Source organism: Nyctereutes procyonoides, unplaced genomic scaffold (genome assembly GCF_905146905.1).
Source record: "Nyctereutes procyonoides isolate TBG_1078 unplaced genomic scaffold, NYPRO_anot_genome, whole genome shotgun sequence".
NCBI classification, from domain to species: domain Eukaryota; kingdom Metazoa; phylum Chordata; class Mammalia; order Carnivora; family Canidae; genus Nyctereutes; species Nyctereutes procyonoides.
In genome coordinates, this window is record NW_026575135.1 from 64,908,470 (window position 1) to 64,927,985 (window position 19,516).

Genomic DNA, 19,516 nt, shown 5'->3' on the forward strand with positions numbered 1-19,516 from the left:
TCAAGCGTAACTTGATGCGGTAAACTTTTTTCTATTTTTATCCAATTTTGAAATGAAGATTTTATTGGCTAGCAAACATTCTCTACAAAAAAAGTAAAATAGCTGACTATCTTTCAATTGAAACTAAAAACTTGCTTTAAATTCCTTAGAACACTGGGCTAATTATTATTAACTTACAGTAAGGAAGAGTTGGATGAGAAGTCATTCTTCTGACATTATTAATGGCTTTCTTAATCATCTGTTAACAGAGAAGAATCACTCTTCTATAGTTACAATAAAATGTAGTATTAAAAATAAATTGTGACAGGAAATTCAAATAACATTTATTTGTTTACTTTTATGTGATTCTATAACTACCATTATGGGTGCTAAAAATACTAAACATAACAGAATTTAAATAGCTCAGCTCTCTTATATTTAAGTGTACATACATTTTCTGCATCATTGACTAAGCTCTAAGAACAAAGTCACCTTGAGAATTTAGTCTTACCTCCTTTCTTGCCAATTCTTTTCTGATCCCATTAAATTTATTGGAATAATCCTGAATAGTACAAGGTTAAAAAGATAGGCAGAAGGCATGTGAAAAAAAAAAAGAGGTAAACAGAAAATCGTATAAATTTTTAACTGGTAGTTTGGAACTGTTTATCCATTTTAAAATCATGCTTTGAATGATTTAAGTAGCCTGTCAAATAAGAATAAATATGTGAAATTAAAGAGATAATTTTAATAACGTTTCCTATTTATCCAGCACCATAACTACAATTATATGTTATCCTAAATTTGTAGCATCAGTCTTGAGTAGATTTTTCACTGTTGTTGTTGCTCTTGTGGATTTAAACTGTCCATGAGACTAAAGTTGTGAGTAAAGTGGAGATTGGGTAGGTAGAGAAGAGAGCAGACAGGGAGAAATGGTGAAGGAAAGAAACACTAGAATATGTTTATGGTTGTAATTATATTGCAAAATAGCACAGATTGGTCTTAACAAGGATTCTTTCATGTTAGAATTAATAATTCAATAAAGCAATAGAAGAAAATATTTTATTAATTCTCTACAAAAAAAAAATGAAAACCTGCTGAGAGTTACTTCAAGTTCAAGCAAACTTGATGTTGCAATCTCATGTTCCTTTTAAAGAAATGCCTAAATATTCCTATTCTTTTACCTTTCTTTCTGACTAATCAAAGTAGAATCGTAAGTAAAAAAAAAATACATAAACAGGTTTAATAAAGTTTCTAAGCACATATGCAGAACACTAGAGAAAACATAACTTATTTTACAAGATCCTTATAAAAAATAATCCCTTTATTATACTGGTTTCTTCTTTTTGAGGACAGAGTAGGGCCAATCAGATTAATTATGCTTACAAATCACAATGTTCCCCTCTAAAAAGATATCCTTCTAAGATGGAGATAGAAAGAAAATTCAGTCCTAACAGGAATGACAAAGGTATATTTGTGTATTATAATGCTCTGGAGTAAAAACAAGTATTTTTCTGAGCACTGACTGTATGCTAAAATGCCATTCTAATTAGAGATCATAAATGTCTGAGGCAGGCATAATAATCTCTCACAGAGTTTACATAACAGAGTACATTAAAAAAGACAACTAAATAGTGAACAGATAATTTCGAAACTGCTACAGGCCATAAAGATGATAAAATGGGGATGACACATAGAATGACTATGGGTAGAGTAAGGAGGGACAGATGCCTTCACTAAGGAAGCAAGGGAAATCGCTGGGAACATGAGCTGAGATCTGAATGGTTAAAGAAAAAAAAGGATATTCGAAGCAGAAAGAAGGCTAAGGCTCTAACCAAGCAATGAGCTTGATGCTTTCAAGAGACAGAAGGCCACTGTAATTAGAGCAAAGTGAATCAGGTATAGAATGAATAGAGAGAAGCTGCAGAGGCTGGCAAGGGTCAAATCACAGAGGACCTTACAGGCAATGTTAAGGACTTGTTTTTTTTAAAGTTGTACTGGGAGATCTGAAAGTTTTAAACACTGGAGTGACAACCTAGATGCTTTAGAAAGAGCAACTCTGGCCGCTGTATAGAGAACACATGGAGCAAGTGTGGAAGCAGAGAGACCAACAAGAAATTTGTTGTTACTGGAAGAACTGCACCATATTCTCTGAAACTAGAAAAATTGCCCATTCTTTCTTTTTATATATTTTGTATATTCTCTTTAAGTTTCCCTTTAAAGGATCATAATATCAGTAGGTTTTATAAGTGAATTTTAATATATCTGTTAGTTGGACAAAAGTGAATTATAAATGACCAAGTCATTTCATTTGAACAATTATTAGATAGCTCTTCAAATTCTTCAATACTTCAAACACACCTATCTGAAATAAATGAACTAAGAGGGCTTTAATATAAGCTCTACCACAAATCTGAGATAATGACCTAGATTAAATCACTAGACCTTTCTGGATCTTAAGCTTCATCTGAAAAATGAAAAGTAGGAGAAATTGTAACAGCTATTTCAACAGATATCTCAAAGAATAATAAGGTTATATGAGCAACAAGAACTACATTAATATAAAATAAAATACCATAAGGTATTATTAAGGATGATTAAGTCTTAATCATGATTAATGAGGGCACTTGATGGGATGAGCACTGGGTGTTACATGTTGGCAAAATGAATTTAAATTTAAAAAAAAATTAAAAAACTAAAAAACTACCTTTGCTAATTAGTTAAAAAAAAAATTGGTGGGTGAGGGGGAGGGCAAGGCAAGAATTCTACAGGAATTAGGGAACTGAAAATAACTTCACCACCAGAAGGCCACTGAAAGAATTACTGGCCCTGGGTTTCTCTGACACCATATATCATCATTAAGTATTAATATAATTTTCATGTGTCACAAAATACCATTCTTCTTTGGACTTTTTTTTCTACTACTGAAAAATGTTTATAAACACTATTCTCAAGCATGTTTATACAAAAACAGTTGTTGAGCAAGATTTGACCCACAAACCAGAGCTTGCTGATGCCTGATTTGTACCAGTAAGTTACAAATAACTTTAAGATACAGCTCTTTGTATTTTAAATTAATTATTTAAAATAATTTCATTATCTTTTTTATATGAAAACATACTATTCTTTACAATCAAAATTCATAATTTCTAGCAAGTATGACTTACTAAAAAGATTAAGAATTTTTAAAAAATGTTTAAATCATTCCTTATCTATTAAACTAGAGGGGGAAAAAAGGGACATTTATACACAATTTTTTTTTACTTTGTGTGTTTTGTTTTGTTTTAAAAGTGGGCTCCATGCCTAGCATGCTAGGCATGCTCATCCCATGCTAGACAAGGAACCCAATGTGAGACTTGAACTCATGATCCTGAGATCAAGGCCTGAGCTGAGATCAACGCTCAACCAAATGAGCCACACAGGCACCCCTATACACAATATATATATATTTTTATACACAATATTTTTAACTTTACGTACCACAGATGCTCCTCTGCCAGTCTGTGTACTACCAAGCCATGGCATGTTGATTGGAGTGCCAGGATTGCTATGTGTATATGGGGTTGTACCTTGCACAGCTGTTAAATCATCACGAGCATGTATAACCAAGAAATCTTCTGATCTACAAAAGAACATCAACTGGAATAAAAGCAACCCATCAGTTCTTCATTTCTTCTGTGATACCTTAAAGCTCTAATATATGATGTTGCATTTCCCTCTAAAAATTTTCTTCAGCTCTTAACTCCTAACTGGTACTCCTCTTACTTTACTCTCTTCTAACCCTCAATTCCTTCTTTTAGGCACCTGCTACCCCTTTTTCACTCTTTAGCCTATCAGCATCCACTACACTTACTTAGAAATATTCTTCTAAAAAATTTTGAAAGCTATAGTTCTGTGGATATCATCATTTTTAACACACCATTACTGAGTAAAAACAAAGTACATAAGTACCCTTTGGTTTCCATTTCAGCATCATCATCTACCCAAGTATAGATCTGTGTAGCCAGAATTCCAGAAACATCCAGTTCTTGAACATCATGGCTTGAAGCAATTGCTATGCAGTTTCTATTTGCCTTAAAAAAAAATATCATAATTTTTAAATTAAAAAAGTACAACATGTATATGAGCTACTTTTAAAAATGGAAATTACAAAATAGCCCCTAGAAATGCTAACTTTAAGATACCACTTTATTTCTTCTCCTAGCACTCTGTCTCCAGTCTCCTAGTATGGTACAGTTTCCCTAAGGTTTGTACAGTTCAGAAATGTGGAGGGAGATACTGGATTGAAGCTCTAGAAGGTAGAAAAAGGTAAGGAAGATAAAAAAAAATACTAAAGAAATAATAGCACATTATTCAAGTATGATAGTATCACTTTCACCTAAAGCTTTCCATCTTAGATAAGAAAAACATAATCTGGGAGACGCTCACAAAGAAAAAGTGTAGGGGGGCAGAAAAAGAGTGGGGAAAGTATGTCAGAATAAATCATAAGTGAAAAGTTGGTCAGATTAGGGACACCTAAATGGTGCAATAGGTTAAGTATCTGACTCTTGGTCTGAGTTCAGGTCATGTCTCAGGGTTGTGAGATGGGAGCCCTATATCAGGCTCTGTGTTCAGTGTGGAGTTTTGCTCAAGTTTCTCTCTCCCTTTCCCTCTGACCTCTCCTCTGCTCCCTGCTCTCTCTCTCTCTAAAATAAATTTTTAAAAAAAGTTGGTCAGATTAAATGATAAAAATTTTAAACATCTATGAACCGAAACTACTCATCTCTAAAACAGAAAATAAAATGATATGACAGCAAAGAGAAAAGAAGGTTAACATTTCCATATGTAAAATCCTAATACAAACTGAAACGAAAAAATACTCTAGAAAAAAAGATATAATGAGATAAGATATAATGAGACTTCTCAGAAATAAATCCTCCATAGGTTTCCCCATTTCTGAATGCCTGGTGACTTACTATGTTTGTTCTTCAGAATAGCTATACACCTATAGTGTCTCCCTCCAGATCAAAAGGCAGATACAGTCCAATAGAGAGGATTTAGGTTCCTTAAACTCAGTATTCCTTTCCTATAATGCAACCCACTCTATGTACAGTTATCATTTGGCCCCTTCTCTACCACACAGGGAATGAGAGCATAAATAAATGCTGATATTCTGGATACTGTTTCTGCTATTAGTAATAAACTATTTTTGGTCTCTGGCCTAGGAGTCTTGTGTCTTCTCACAGCATCCATTAAACTGAGAAAGATAACTTGTTAGCTTGAATGCAGGGAAAGATCTCAGACCTTTCACAGTTCTTAAGACAGATAATTCACAACTAAACAAGTGGGAAAAAGTTCAATCTCATCACCATTTTAAAATAATGCAATTTAAAGCAAAAGGTATTACTTCTCAGCTACAAATTAAGCAAGGATGTAAAACAATAATCAATCTGGAAGAATAAAAATTAAACAGGTCGTCTTCCTGCACAGTGAACAACAGATTTTATATATGTGGATGATTGTTCATTACTAGTTACTTATATATATTTAAAAAAGAAAAGAAAAAGAAGTTTGTTTTATAGCACAGAATACTTAAAATCACATTTTTTTTTTAAGGGAAGGGAGATACTTGTTGGGTGTAGAAAATAATTTTGTATTTGTATCTGACATATATATTATCATAATGCATAGATACTACAACATGAGAACTACCTGGCTAAGGGGCTGATCCCAAACTTGCCTGTCTTCAACAGAACTAGTCACTGTTCAGCAGTGTGTTTAAGAGGGAAATGAGACAAAGGACACAGGGAAAGATGAGGACAGAATGATAAAGGACCTACCTAGGAAAAAATCAAAGAAAAGAAAGATACAGACTATAAAAATGGAGAACTGGTGAAATGATTACTGAATGTGTAATGCCATAGGGTATTTTTCTAAATAATACTTAAAAATTCTTTTAAAATTAGGAATACATAAAAAGGAGACATTCATATTTAAGTGTATATATGTATTTGTGTGTGTGTATAAATGAAACTGTACAGCAAGGCATTTAGGGAAAACAGAAAATGACTAAAACAAATTTTGAAATAAAGATACATAAATAGGGCGCCTGAGTGGCTCAGTAGGTTGAGCGTCTGCCTTCAGCTTGGGTCATGATTCGAGGGTGCTGGGATGGAGTCCCCTTGCTCAGTGGAGAGTCTGTTTCTCCTTCTCCCTCTGACCCAACCCTGCTTCTGCTCACTCTCTTCCGTCTCTCTTGCTCAATGTTTCAAATAAATAAATGAAAAATCAATAAAATCAACAAATCAATAAATGAATAAAACAAATTTTGACTTTGGACAATTGTATATCTAAGGCTACCCCTTCTTTAAGGAGGTCAAAGACAGCTTTAAGGAACATGTTGAGTAGAAGACTAAGGAATGTAAAGGAAAAACTAGTTAGGCAGCTACTATAGCTGTAAGTCAATGAAGGAGAATTTCTATAAGTCATATATAAAAGCTTAAATTTGATCTAATATTAATAATCACATTCAACATATTCATATAAGGAAAATAAAAAAACCTCTTTGGATTAAATGCTAGAATGTGTTGTATAGACTCTTAGGCTACTGCATATATAAATACTTGATATTCTGTGTAGTACTAAAACATTATTTTATCTGTTACATGTCCAATAAATTTAATTATCAAACAATATAATAATTTTATAACAGAATTTATTCAGACTGCAATTTAGGTAGTGGGAAGTAGCTTTGGGAAAGAGAAATACTAATACTGAATACACTGACAAAATAGAAGACATTCTTCAACTATTATGAATACTTAATAATCAAAGAATAAAAAGTCTATGCACTTACTTTATTAACAGCAAAGGCAGTAATGATGTCAGATTCCTTGTGAATAATCCTTGCTTTACCTCCAGGATATCCCAAGTCTGCTTCTATCTAAATGGAAAGAAAGAGAACATAAAAATATAGTGATTTTAGTAATAGAAAAAAAATATGTAATCTAATCTGTCATTTAATACTTGCATTAATTATTTTAAGAAACTTCTTAGATATTTCAAAACCAAAGGCACTATTTTACATGCTAACTATCCCTAAAATAAAACTTATTTGATCAGGGAAATTAAAATTTTTTCCAGCTTGCCCTCCTATGTATAAAAAGACAGTTGATACAATATACAACTTCATTAATTGCTTATGTTTCCAATAAATTAACTTTAAAGGATTAAGACATTCTAATTATTGAAATAAGATTTTTTTACCCTATTTCTTAGCCTTGGATAATATTTTATAAATATTACAAGGTCAAAAGGCAAATATATGTTTTGCATATCAAAGAGGATCACTGTTGCATATAAATCTTTTTTTTTAAACAACCTTTTAAAAATATAAGGACCATTCTTTTTTTTTTTTTTTTAAAGGATTTTATTTATTTATTCATGAGAGAGAAAGAGAGGCAGAGACACAGGCAGAGAGAGAAGCAGGCTCCATGCAGGGAGCCCGATGTGGGACTTGATCCCGGGACTCAAGGAGCAGGCTCCATGCAGGGAGCCCAATGTGGGACTTGATCCCGGGACTCAAGGATCACGCCCTGCTCTAAAGGCAGGCGCTAAACCGCTGAGCCACCCAGGGATCCCCATAAGGACCATTCTTAGTTTACTGCCTATAGAAAAACAGGTCCAATGCAGACAGCTGAATACAGTTTACTGACTCTTAGTCTAAAGCAACTTCTAATTTATAAAAACAAAAAAATGAACAAAAAAACAACCTGAAACCCTGAAAATCTCAATAATTTTCCCAGGCCAGTAGTCATTTTTAATAGCTGAATAAACCATAATTCAATGTAGTTTAGATGAGGGAAATATATGTGACCTTCTGCTTACCCCAGAGAAGGTATATACTAGGCCTTTGAACTCAGAAGAGAATAGTGTATAAAATCAACATTTACTAAAATAAACAGAGGTAAAAAGAGGAGGCAATTATTAAGAATTAGAAATGTTAATTTGGATATTATTTCATCTTATTTTATATGCCTAACCTTCAATCTTTAAAATGAATTAGTATAAAATGATTCACAACTCATTTTGAAGTGCAGAAGTTATTAATTTAACATAAGAATATAACAGACTTAGCATGTCTGGCTAGCTAGGTCAGTATAACATGTAGATCTTGATCTCAGGGTTGGGAATTCGAGCCCCACACTGGGTGTCAAGATTACTTAACAATAAATTAAAAAAAAAAAGAATATAAAAAATATAATTCCTGCAAAGTTTAGATAAGAACATCAACAATGCCTGTCCAGTTTGACTACTAGAACTGAGGTAGCAGTATGTTTTAAAATGGCAAATAAGACTGTTGAATGGCAAAGTTGAGACTTGTAAGATAACCAAACCCAAATAATCATATGCAAATAAAATTCACAGTCACTAGATGTAAAGATGTAAAATATATTCTAATCTAAAATGCAAACTGATAACAAACATAAAAGAATTTCAGTGCTTGCCAAACATTTTTGTTGATTCAGAGTCAACTTCTTTTCTAAGGAAAATCTTTCCTCTGGTTACAAGAGGCCCATCCAATGAATATAATGTGTAAGTCAAAATCTGTAATTTTATGACAAAATCCCAATTTAGCACCCTATCTGCCTGGTATCTGAAGCATATTAAGTGTCCACTACTGGATTCAGAAGAAATTAGACAGACAAATGATATTTTGCAGGCAACAGAGGAGTGTGTTAGTTGCTGGTAATAGATAGGTGGCAGGAAATATATTCATTTTACCTGCAGAGCTTTTTCAAATTTTACATTTATGGGGAAGAAAGCTCCTGCAGGCATAAACTTCAAAAGCCTTCTTTAATGTGAAAAATACATTCCTGTCCTCTCATTACCTAGATTTAATAAAACATTAGTTCTTAATATTGTGGCCCCAAAATTACCTAAAAGAGAATCATCTGGAGAAAGGGGGAAAAGAATGATGTTTAGTATCTCAAAAGCTTATGCAAATTTAATTTTGAGAACAATGGTAAGTGGTAGGAAGTGAGATTAGAGACCAGGCAGGATTCAGTGTACAGATGGCCTCTTAAGCCTTAATAAAGGGTTCAGATTTTATTTTAAAGCTAGGAAGCTACTATAGGGTTTAGGTAATTCTGGATGTTGTGAGGCAAAGTATACAGGCTGTGAGAATGGCTGCCAGGAAATCAGGTAAGAGACTACTTTAGCAGCTGGAGTGATATGGATTTGATTAGGGCAGTAACATTGGTAGTACTGTGGTTGTGGTTGGAATAGGATAAAGTTTGCTATGGAGTGAACTTACAGTAGGAATAAAAGAGAAAAAGAAAGGATAATTTCTAGTTTTCAGACCTGATAACTGTGTGAGTGAACGTAATATTTAATGAGACAAATGTGAAGAAAAAGTAGGGATTTGGGTTAAGATTAGAAGATAGAAAATTCTGTGTTTTGACATTCAGGGTGAGGTAACTATCAGATTAATAAAGCCAGTCCAGAGTTCAGGAAATGAATGGACTAGAGAGATCTGACTTAAGAGTTATCATTTAAGAGCTAGCTGTTGATATTTAAACCATGAGATAACTCAAAGAGAAGTAAAGACAAAGAAGAGCAAAGGTTAGAGAACTAAGTCCTGAGACACCCAACGTTTCCAGATGGGAAAAAGATAAGCCAATTTAAGATGGAGTAGTTTTTGAAAAGAAATACTTACATAATAAATTGATAAAACAGAAAACATTCTGATAGAATAGGAAATATTCTCCAACTATGAATCCTTAGTAATCAAATATGATCCACAGAAACCAAGTGAAGCAAATTTCAAGAAGGTGGCTGAGGTTAACAGTACCAAAGGATACTGAAAAACTGAATTAAAGGAAGACAGAATTGACTACTGAATTTACCATCCTGGAAGTCAAGGGCGAGTGATCAGTAAAATCTCAGCAGAGTGGACTGGAGATAATACTCAAGTAGATTAGAGAGACAGGTGACTATTGGTGAATAGGGAGGGAAATCCACTGGGAAGATTCACAGGGGCATTTGACTGAATTGATAATGTTTTATTTTTTTTAAGATTATTTATTCATGAGAGACAGAGAGAGAAAGAGAGGGGGGGGGGCAGAGATACAGGCAGAAGCAGATCCCATGCAGGGAGCCTGATATGGGACTTGATCCCGGGACTCCAGGATCACGCCCTGGACCAAAGGCAGGTGCTAAACCGCTGAGCCACCCAGGGATCCCTGATAATGTTTTATTTCTTAAACTGGATGGTACCTTCACGAGGTTTTTGCAAAATTACTCTTTAAGTCTTCTTTAATGATTTTATAGGCAATTCTACAAGTGAATTTTCCTAGATAGGGAATTACATAAATGGAAGAGCAGACAGATTCAAAGGTAGGTCTTTCAGTTTTCATTTGAAAGTAAGACAATAAAATATATTTGCTTATGCTGAGAATAATCTAAGAGAAAGATAAATATTTATCATGGAAGGAGGGAAGATAACTACTGAAGCAAAGTCCTTGGGTAGATAAAGAGGAGACTGAATGGAAGATCTGGTCTTGGGACAAAAAAGTGACAGTTCATCTATTACGAGAAAAGGCAGAGCAAAATATCTACATATAGAACAGAAGTTAAGATTTGGTGGTAGAAGATTAGTTTAAATCCCATGCATTTATTTTGATGGCAAAACAAGGTCACTGGTGGGAAACAGCAAAGGAATATTGTTAAGTTTGAGCAAATAGGGCAAAAATGGGGAAATAGAAGAGAGAACAAGAAAACAAATTCACTACATAGCAATTTATTTTGATTGTTGGAAAGTTTAATTTGGGATTTGTGGCTATATATTTTAACTAAGGCAAGCGCCCAGGATTTGTGCCTTTTTTCCATCCACATTCAGCTAATGTAGGTAAAGGTGTCACTAGCTAGACCCCAAGATCTGACCTTTACTGACTACTTGCTTGGATTCACTGACCTTTGTTCCACATTGTTCTTTAGGCCATCCTTTCCAGCTTATCTCTTAACTCAGGCAAACAGAAAGCAAAACTGCCCTTCCAGCAACAGCACCTGCCCTGATAAGACCTCCAGCCAGCCCAGACGACCCAGACCAGTGTGATCTTAACCCCTGACTCCTGCCTGCACAGATGGACCACAGAGTTATCTCTAGATTGAGGATGACTGCTTTTACCTCATTGTAATACTAATAGCTCCATCAAAGAGTAGCACTAGCCTCATTTCCATAATAATATGTATATAGGCAAGTTTCCTTAAGACCTACACATGTCCTTATGTCCCTCTGCACAGGATGACCAGGCTTCCCTATCTAAATATTCATTATAATCCTAAGTAAAAGCCATTTCCCGTGATCTCCTTATTTGCTGTAAATAAAGGTTTCTTTGTGTGACAACTCAGCCTGCTGTTTGTGACTCACCAAGGAGGGAAGCATGTTGCTTTGGTTATAACGGCACAGAGTAGAAAGGAAGTTGCATTTAAACAGGTTTAGGAATTTTTTTTTTTTAATTCATTCATTTGAGAGAGAGACTGTGAGAGCAACAAGCAGGGGGAGGGGCAAAGAGTGAGGGAGAAGCAGACTCCCTGCTGAGCGGGGAGCCTGACATGGGGCTCTATCCCAGGACCTTGGGATCATGACGCGAACCAATGACAGACATTCAACCCACTGAGCCACCCAGGTGCCCCAGGTTTGCGAATTTTCAAGGCAAATACAAAATAGAATAGCACAAAAGGGATGAGGATTTTTGCAAAGTACTGATAATAATAATGATGGATCATAAAATCTAAGGTAGGAAAGGAAGTGGAAACATGATGTGGCCAGCTAAAAAAAAACAGAGAACTTGCATGTGGTGTGAACATAATTTAATTTGCTAAAGGCCATACAACATAAAATCATAGTTTAAAAAAAAAAACCCACAATGAATATGATGGTCACAATGTAAACTTTAAGTTTAATGTAAACCCTAATGTAAGGTTTTCAGGCCATGCTTTGAAATTTGATTGGGCTGGATATGTGAGTAAAAATAATCCAAATACTAGTGCTAAAAGAGATTTTAAGAGATGTGCAGATCAATATCTGTATATCCAGCCATTCCATTTCTGGGTATATATCCAAAAAAAAATGGAAAGCAGAGACTTAAACAGGTATGTTTATATCAATGTTCACAGCAGCATTATTCACAAGCGGCCAAAAGATGGAAAAAACACAAATGTGTATCAACAGATGAATGGATAAACATTATATGTGATTTACACATAATGGAATACCATTTATCCTTAAAAGCAAAGGAGATTCTGATACATACTACATACATACCTCAAGATGGTATGCTAAATGAAATAAGACAATCACAAAATGACAGATATTGTATGATTCCACTTATACAGATACACAGAGTAAAAAACTCATAGCAGGATGGTGGTTGGTGGGCTACTGAGGTGAGATGGAGACAATGGAGAGCTACTATCTAAAGTGGACAGGGTTTCAGTTCGGGAAGATGAAAAAGCTCTGGAGATGGATGGTGGTGATGGCTGCACAATAATATGAGACAGAGACTCCCAAGCAGGCTCCACGCCCAGTGCAGAGGCTGATGTGGGGCCTGATCTCCTGACTCAGATCATGATCTGAGTTGAAATCAAGAATTAGACACTTAACCAACTGAGTCACAGGCACTATAGACACATTTCTTTAAAGATATGGACTACTAATGCTCACTCAAGAAGATAATAGATCACCTGATTTGCCCTTTATTTCTTAAAGAAACTGTATTTGTAGATAAAAAAACTCCCAGGCCACCTGGTTTCTCTGGTGAATTCTACCAAACACTTAAGAAATAATACTAATTCTACACAAAATTTTCTAAAAAAATTAGAGACTATTTCCCAACTTATCCTATGAGTCCAGCATTAGTTTAAAACCAAAAAAAGAAAAAAAAAAAACCAAAAAAAGAACCCCCAAATACCTTTAAGAATATTAATCAATATTGTTAACATAAATTCAAAAATTCTTAAAATTTTTAATAGATCTACCAATATATAAAAAAGATAAACATACCATGACCAAATGAAGCTTAGAGAATGCAAGGCTGGTTTAACATAAACTAATCCATCCATTTATTTGGCCATATTAATGGACTAAAGAAGAACCATATGAACATCTCAATAATGGCAAAAAATTAAAAATTTAAAAAAAATTTTAAAAAGGAGACAGAGCTGGATCACTGATTAAAAGCTTTCAACAAGCTAGGAACAGAAAGCTCCTCAACCTTATGAAGGGTATCTAAAACCCTAGAGATAACAGCATACTTAATGACAAAAGACTGAATGCTCTCCCTCAAGATCAGGAAAAAGATAAAAATGTCTGCTTTTACCCTTTATATTCAATATTGGACTGGAAGTTCTAGTCAGTGCTGTAAGATAGTGGGAGATTAGTATAAAGAAAAATTGACTAATGGTCCATGACACATATACGTCAATTGGTTTTTTAAATGGAAGAAAAGGTTTTTTAAACGGGAGGAAAAGATAATTTAATCTTTTCAGAAAAGAGCGGTGAATAACTGATACACAAGTTTGTTGTTTTCTTTTTATTTAAATAACTGTAATCCATACTTTGTATCATTTTTAAAAACCTGAACCAAAAAAATTTTTGGTAGAATTTAAACAATGCCTTTGTGTTGTGATTTCTTTGTAGGGCAGAGCTTTAAATGCCTTTTCCATTGGAAAGTTGTGGTAGTGGAAGTCATCTTCACTAACTGTAAAACTAAAACTTGAGCAAAACAGGAGAAAATCTTTGTGACTTTTAGGTTAGGCAAAGATTTCTTAAATATGGCACCAAAAAGAATGTCCATACACGGAACAAATTTTGATGAGGTCCAACCTATGCATTAAAAACCTCTCAGTTTAAAACAAATTGTAAAGAGAATAAAAAGACAATAGGGTAAGAGAAAGTATCTGACAATTAGCTATAAGACTTATATTTAAAATAAACTAAAAACTATTAAAATTCTATTAAGAAAACAACCCAATAAAAAAAAAAGACACATTTGAAAAGACACTTCAACCAAAAAGTTGTTGTTTTCTTAAGATTTTATTTACTCATCAGAGACACAGAGAGAGGGAGGCAGAAACACAGGCAGAGGGAGAAGCAGGCTCCATGCAAGGAGCCCGATGCAGGATTCGATCCCTGATCCTGGGATCAGGCCCTGAGCCAAAGGCAGACAGACCCTCAACCACTGAGCCACTCAGGCGTCCCTAACCAAAAAGTTAGAAGTCATACAAAAGATAAACAAGCACATGAGAAAATGCTCAATGGAAATTAAAACCACTACACACCTACTGGAATGGCTAAAATAAAAAGGCTGAGCATACCAAGTGTTGGAGAGGAGGTAAAGCAACTGAGATTTCATGCACTGCTGCTGGCGATACACAATGGTACCACCATCCTGAAAAATACTTTCTTAAAAAGTTAACCACACACCTACAATGCAATCTGGCCATTCTACTCCTAAGGATTTGCACAAGACAAATGAAAGCATATGCTCATACAAAGAGACTTGTATATGACTACTCTTACTTGTATATGACTATTCTGAGCATTCTTATTTGAAATAATTCTGGAATGGGAAGAGCTGAAGTGTTCACTAATAGATACAAAAATAAACTACGGTACAGTGATACAATGAATACATCTCAGTGTAAGCAATGAGTTGCTGAAAATACCTAAAGTGGAGCAATCTCAAACTAATTATGCTAGGGAAAAAAGGACATACTATATTGATTCCATTTACATAAAATTCCAGAAAATACAAACTAATCTATAACATGGAAAAGCAGATTGGTAGCTGCTAATACAGGAAGAGGGCAGATGTGGGAGAAAAGGAGGAAGAGGGAGATTAAAGTTTTGGGAGTGATGATTATATTCATTTTTTAAAATTTTTTATTTATTTATGATAGTCACACAGAGAGAGGTGGGGGGGGGCAGAGACACAGGCAGAGGGAGAAGCAGGCTCCATGCACCGGGAACCCGACGTGGGATTCGATCCTGGGTCTCCAGGATCGCGCCCTGGGCCAAAGGCAGGCGCCAAACCGCTGCGCCACCCAGGGATCCCTATATTCATTTTCTTGACTCTGGTGATGGCTTAACCGGTGTATACATATGCGAAGATCAGTAAAATTATACTTTAATAAATACGTGCAGTTATTTTAACTCAGATATACCTAACAGAGCTGTTTAAAACAAAATTGTAGCAGACACCTGGAAAATTCAGGCCAAAAATGGTTATGATGTTAACCCACCAACCAGAAAGACTACCTTTTAATGTAGTATGAGGACTATAGAAACACCACATTATTAACATCTTATAAATAGTGTGAAAAGAGAAATCTTTGGATAAGAATTCATAACATACAGACTAGTAATTAATGATTACCTAGGCAAGGACTTATTGTTAACTGATTGAAAGTTTCAACTATATTCTTTCAAAATTCACAAAGGCCCGTAGATATTTCCAAAGTATGAATTGCATAAATTTATTTTGCCAAAGTTTGAGTTATAACTTGACAGCTAATCAGTCTTTTTTACTAAATGTATAAAATTATTTTTCCTTTTTTTACCAAAAGATTTTCTTTGGGAAAGAACTGGCAGTGAAAATCAGTAGCCTTAAAAACTAACTTTTGAGAAATTTTTCCCCTAAAAATGACTTTGTTGAGAGGGTCTTAATATCAGAATAAAAAAACCCATGAGTCAAGTATCAACTTAACAGAAATCATATTTAAATGTACGATCACAAAACATTTGGGAGATATTTCATGATTACATAAACTCCTACAATTTTTGCTCTTGTTCTCAAGTGTTATGAGAAATTGCTACACATTAGGCCAGTGCTATATGCTATGCCTACCAGAAAAATAAATGTTATGTAATAGTATTTGATATATTTTAAGGAATTAACATGACAGAAAAGCACGTTAACTTCAAAAGTGACACGGGCAAAAACAGAACAATACTACCATAATTCTGTAATGGCTACTGTGATTACATTTTATTAAGATCTTCAGTTGTATTTACTTTGAAAAATCTGTAGCCAAAGCAAGTTACATTCAACTCCCTTTAAAATTGCATTCTCTTATTATTAAAACAAATAATTTTTATGATTGCATATTTAAGTTGTGGAAATTAAAGAAGAGTAATTTGAGAGAATAACTTCATTGCACTGGAAACAAAGTCCAGTTCAAAGCTAAAATGCAAACACTCTGTTTTTCTTGTTAAAGAATGCAATTTCTAATTTCAGTTGAATGATATTTTGTACCTTATTGGTGTTTGGCTCCTCCATCATAGAATTTTTGATGGTTTCACAGTTGTCCTCTAATGACTTCATCAAGAAAGAATAACCACATGACAAAGAGTAAAGACGAGATATAATACTGGGGATGTGTTTTTATATTTTTAACCAAATTTACTAGAAAACAAAACTGGACTACGTTATTACTTTTAAATATCATACATCTTAAAAGAAGCCTGTGTAGGGGTGCATGCTTAAGGGTTAGGGAAAACTTATTACCTCAGAACTCATTAACCATCACGATAAATTTTATTTCACCTCCAAGAAATCTTAATGGACTTATTTTGAAATCTTGAAATTAAAGCAAAATTGAGCCCATAGTTCTTCATACTAAAAATTTCAGAGCTACTGAAAATTAAAGTCAAATTGTTCTTCTTCATACATATTACTATGCCTTGTCTACATTATGGTATCTCACTCCTTAGCAAAACCTCCTGATTAGAAGATCTAGATTTCTAGGTTTCTAATTCTCTTTCTCTAGCCAAAAATAGTCAATAAACTGTTTGAAGGCACACATCCTTTTTAAAATGGGATATTAGCATTTGTTTAAGTAGTAATTCAAGACGTCAGAAAATAAAAGAGAAATATTAAGTAGGGACAAAGATGATAGCTGTCAAGTATTTTTTTTTTTTCTGGTTGAAAACCATTCAAAAAAACAAAAAGAAAAGAAAACCATTCAGATACAGTCTATTTGCAGCTATCTGCACTTAATTTCAAACTAATATAAACAGGAAAGATCTTCTATTTTAAAAATGCAGTATATAAAAAAAGGAAAGCTCTGAGGATACATCAGGATTTTAAATATTAACATCAGATGGAGAAAGTTTCATTTTCAAATGTGTAAGGAATAAAGAAATAGCAGCAGTCTCAAAATCCTCCCATCCAAAATATAGGGCCTGTCTTGCATCTGTTTCTAAGCACCTGAAAAGTCGCAGTGACTTGGACTCCTACTATTTAAATACAATAATTTTATTAAAAAAAGAGATGGAAGGTGTTTTTGTTAATACCAAAAATAAGCTAATCAACTTTCCAGAAAAGATTAAATAATAATATACTAACTCTATAAAGTTAATATTCTATTTAATTCCATCTAATCTATGCTTCACCATATAAATTTTTCATTTTTATATTATCAAAATGTCACTAATTTTCAGAGCATCACCATCAAGAACAAAACAACAAAAAATAAAAATAAATTTTAAAAAAGAATAAAACAATAAAGCAGTAACAATTTCTAACAGCTACCAATGATCATGCCAAGTTTTAAATAAGTTAACTCTACTGGACAACACACTGCCAATTAAGGGGTACTGTACTCATTTTGCAGATAAACATCCTAAAATTCAGAGAAAATATTTAGCTTACTGGTAATTATAAAGTTTTTAGTCCATGCTTTTGATTAAAATCGTAACACAAAAATAATTTTAAAATTTTCTTACAGTATCATCCAACTCCTAAGAAAAGTAAAAATAAAATAGCAAAGAAATTTAAAAGGCGTAGCCATGCTCATTTACCTGCTATCCTTCCTTATGCATTCTGGCTTGCTCATACAATTCTTTTACCTTAGTGATTCTATTCCCTGATCCAGCTAAACAATCTAGTGGTCTATCAGCTTTTTGTTTTGTTTGAAAACTATTTAATTTCCCAAGTGCAAAGACTACATCAGCAGTAGAGAAAAGTTTTTATATTCTTACATCTATATTAATCAAATTGGCCATGTTTTTTAAAAAATGATTTGTACTTAGAATTATTATGCTAATTGCATCTTCATGTTACAAGGTACATCAGAAAAATAAAGAAATAACAAATACATAAACATACTTTTTATACAGAATAATGCAGAAGGGTTTTATAAACTATTATGAGAATGCTTTAACTTGTAATACATTATTTTAGGCAAAGATATATTTAAAATAAAATAAGAAACATTACCTCACCAGTAAATACATCCTAACTAGTTTCTGATTCAGTACATTTTTAATTTTATTTATTCAAAAATTTTCTTGAACTGTTTAATGGTAATTCATATACTCAATATTTAAGAATACATCTTACATAAGGTTAAATAAAAATACTTCATTTGTGTTAAACTTATTTTATCTATTGTTGGCTTAGATTTCAATGTTATACGGTACATATGCCAAGTTTTCTAAGTTAGCTAAAAATTATGTTTGTTTCCTGGCTTGGCTAATCCAAATGTATTTATATAATCTGGTGAATACTAAATAATAGCTTATGCAGTTGCCTCTTATAAAATAGTGTTCAAACAGAGAGTCAGTGAGCTCTATAATGAATTCTATGAATTTTTCCTTTTTTTCATTAAGGTTATATGCCATCCTGCTTACTTGTCTATTAAGAAGCCATTTTAATGTATAAAGTTATTGAGTCACTAAGCTGTACACCTGAAACTAATGTAACACTGTAATGTTGACTGTACTCAAATTAAAAAATTTAAAGAAGAATGAAGTTAGGAAAAAGAATTCATTATATTTCCTTATTTCTCCAAATGAATTACTTTGTTTTCTGTCCCACTTCAAAAACCATACAAAGCTGCTTTCAGACTAATTCAATGCTTCTCAAAATGAGTTCCACAAAACAGCTGCTGGTCTTGAAACTCTTTATTACTAGTTCACGAAGACATAAGGAATTAGTACCATCACTAAGTCCACTACTGAGTTTACCCACTACCTTTTAATAGCAATACCATCACAAAAAAAGAAGTAATATGTTAATTACATTCAGGTGCAAGTTCCCCATATCATCAAAATAGAACTTTTTAAAGCTCTGAACTAAATGAGAAAAATAATCATTATAGTGATAATATCAAAGTATAATAAACTAGAATATACTTACAAATTGTGTTTACAAAATTTTGGTAAGAAGCATAATTAAAAGAATAAAAAGAAAATATACATATTTGAAATGTTCTCAGTATACTGACCTAGTTTCAATTCAACTTCTAAGATAAGCTTCTTTTAACTATCATATGAAAACCATGGGAAATTTCTATTTGATTTCCAAAACTGGCAATCATGACAACTCAAACCACAAGGTAGAGAATCTTCACTCAAACAGTTTCTTTTTAGGGAAAAAAAAAGTTCCAAATATATTTGAATTTGTTGCTTTAAATTGACTTGATTTAGGAAAATACTGAACCTCTCTCTCTTTTCAATCACCTTTTCTATTAAGTGGATGATAAATGTCTATGA

General features: G+C 33.3%; 1 protein-coding gene across 4 annotated transcripts in view; it reads right to left on the reverse strand.

The window, feature by feature from the left end:
* Nucleotides 1-19,516, reverse strand: part of DMXL1 (Dmx like 1) — a 126,863-nt gene that overhangs the window by 14,335 nt on the left and 93,012 nt on the right. For 2 of the 4 annotated variants that reach the window (XM_055301782.1, XM_055301784.1), the window contains 5 exons: nt 16,275-16,337; nt 6,812-6,898; nt 3,928-4,049; nt 3,457-3,598; nt 178-238 (listed from right to left, as the gene is read on the reverse strand). In XM_055301782.1, the coding sequence (XP_055157757.1) occupies nt 178-238; nt 3,457-3,598; nt 3,928-4,049; nt 6,812-6,898; nt 16,275-16,337 (475 nt within the window). Of the gene's footprint in view, nt 1-177; nt 239-289; nt 542-3,456; nt 3,599-3,927; nt 4,050-6,811; nt 6,899-16,274; nt 16,338-19,516 lie in introns of those variants that run through there. The other 2 variants (XM_055301785.1, XM_055301783.1) reach the window with 2 other exon arrangements.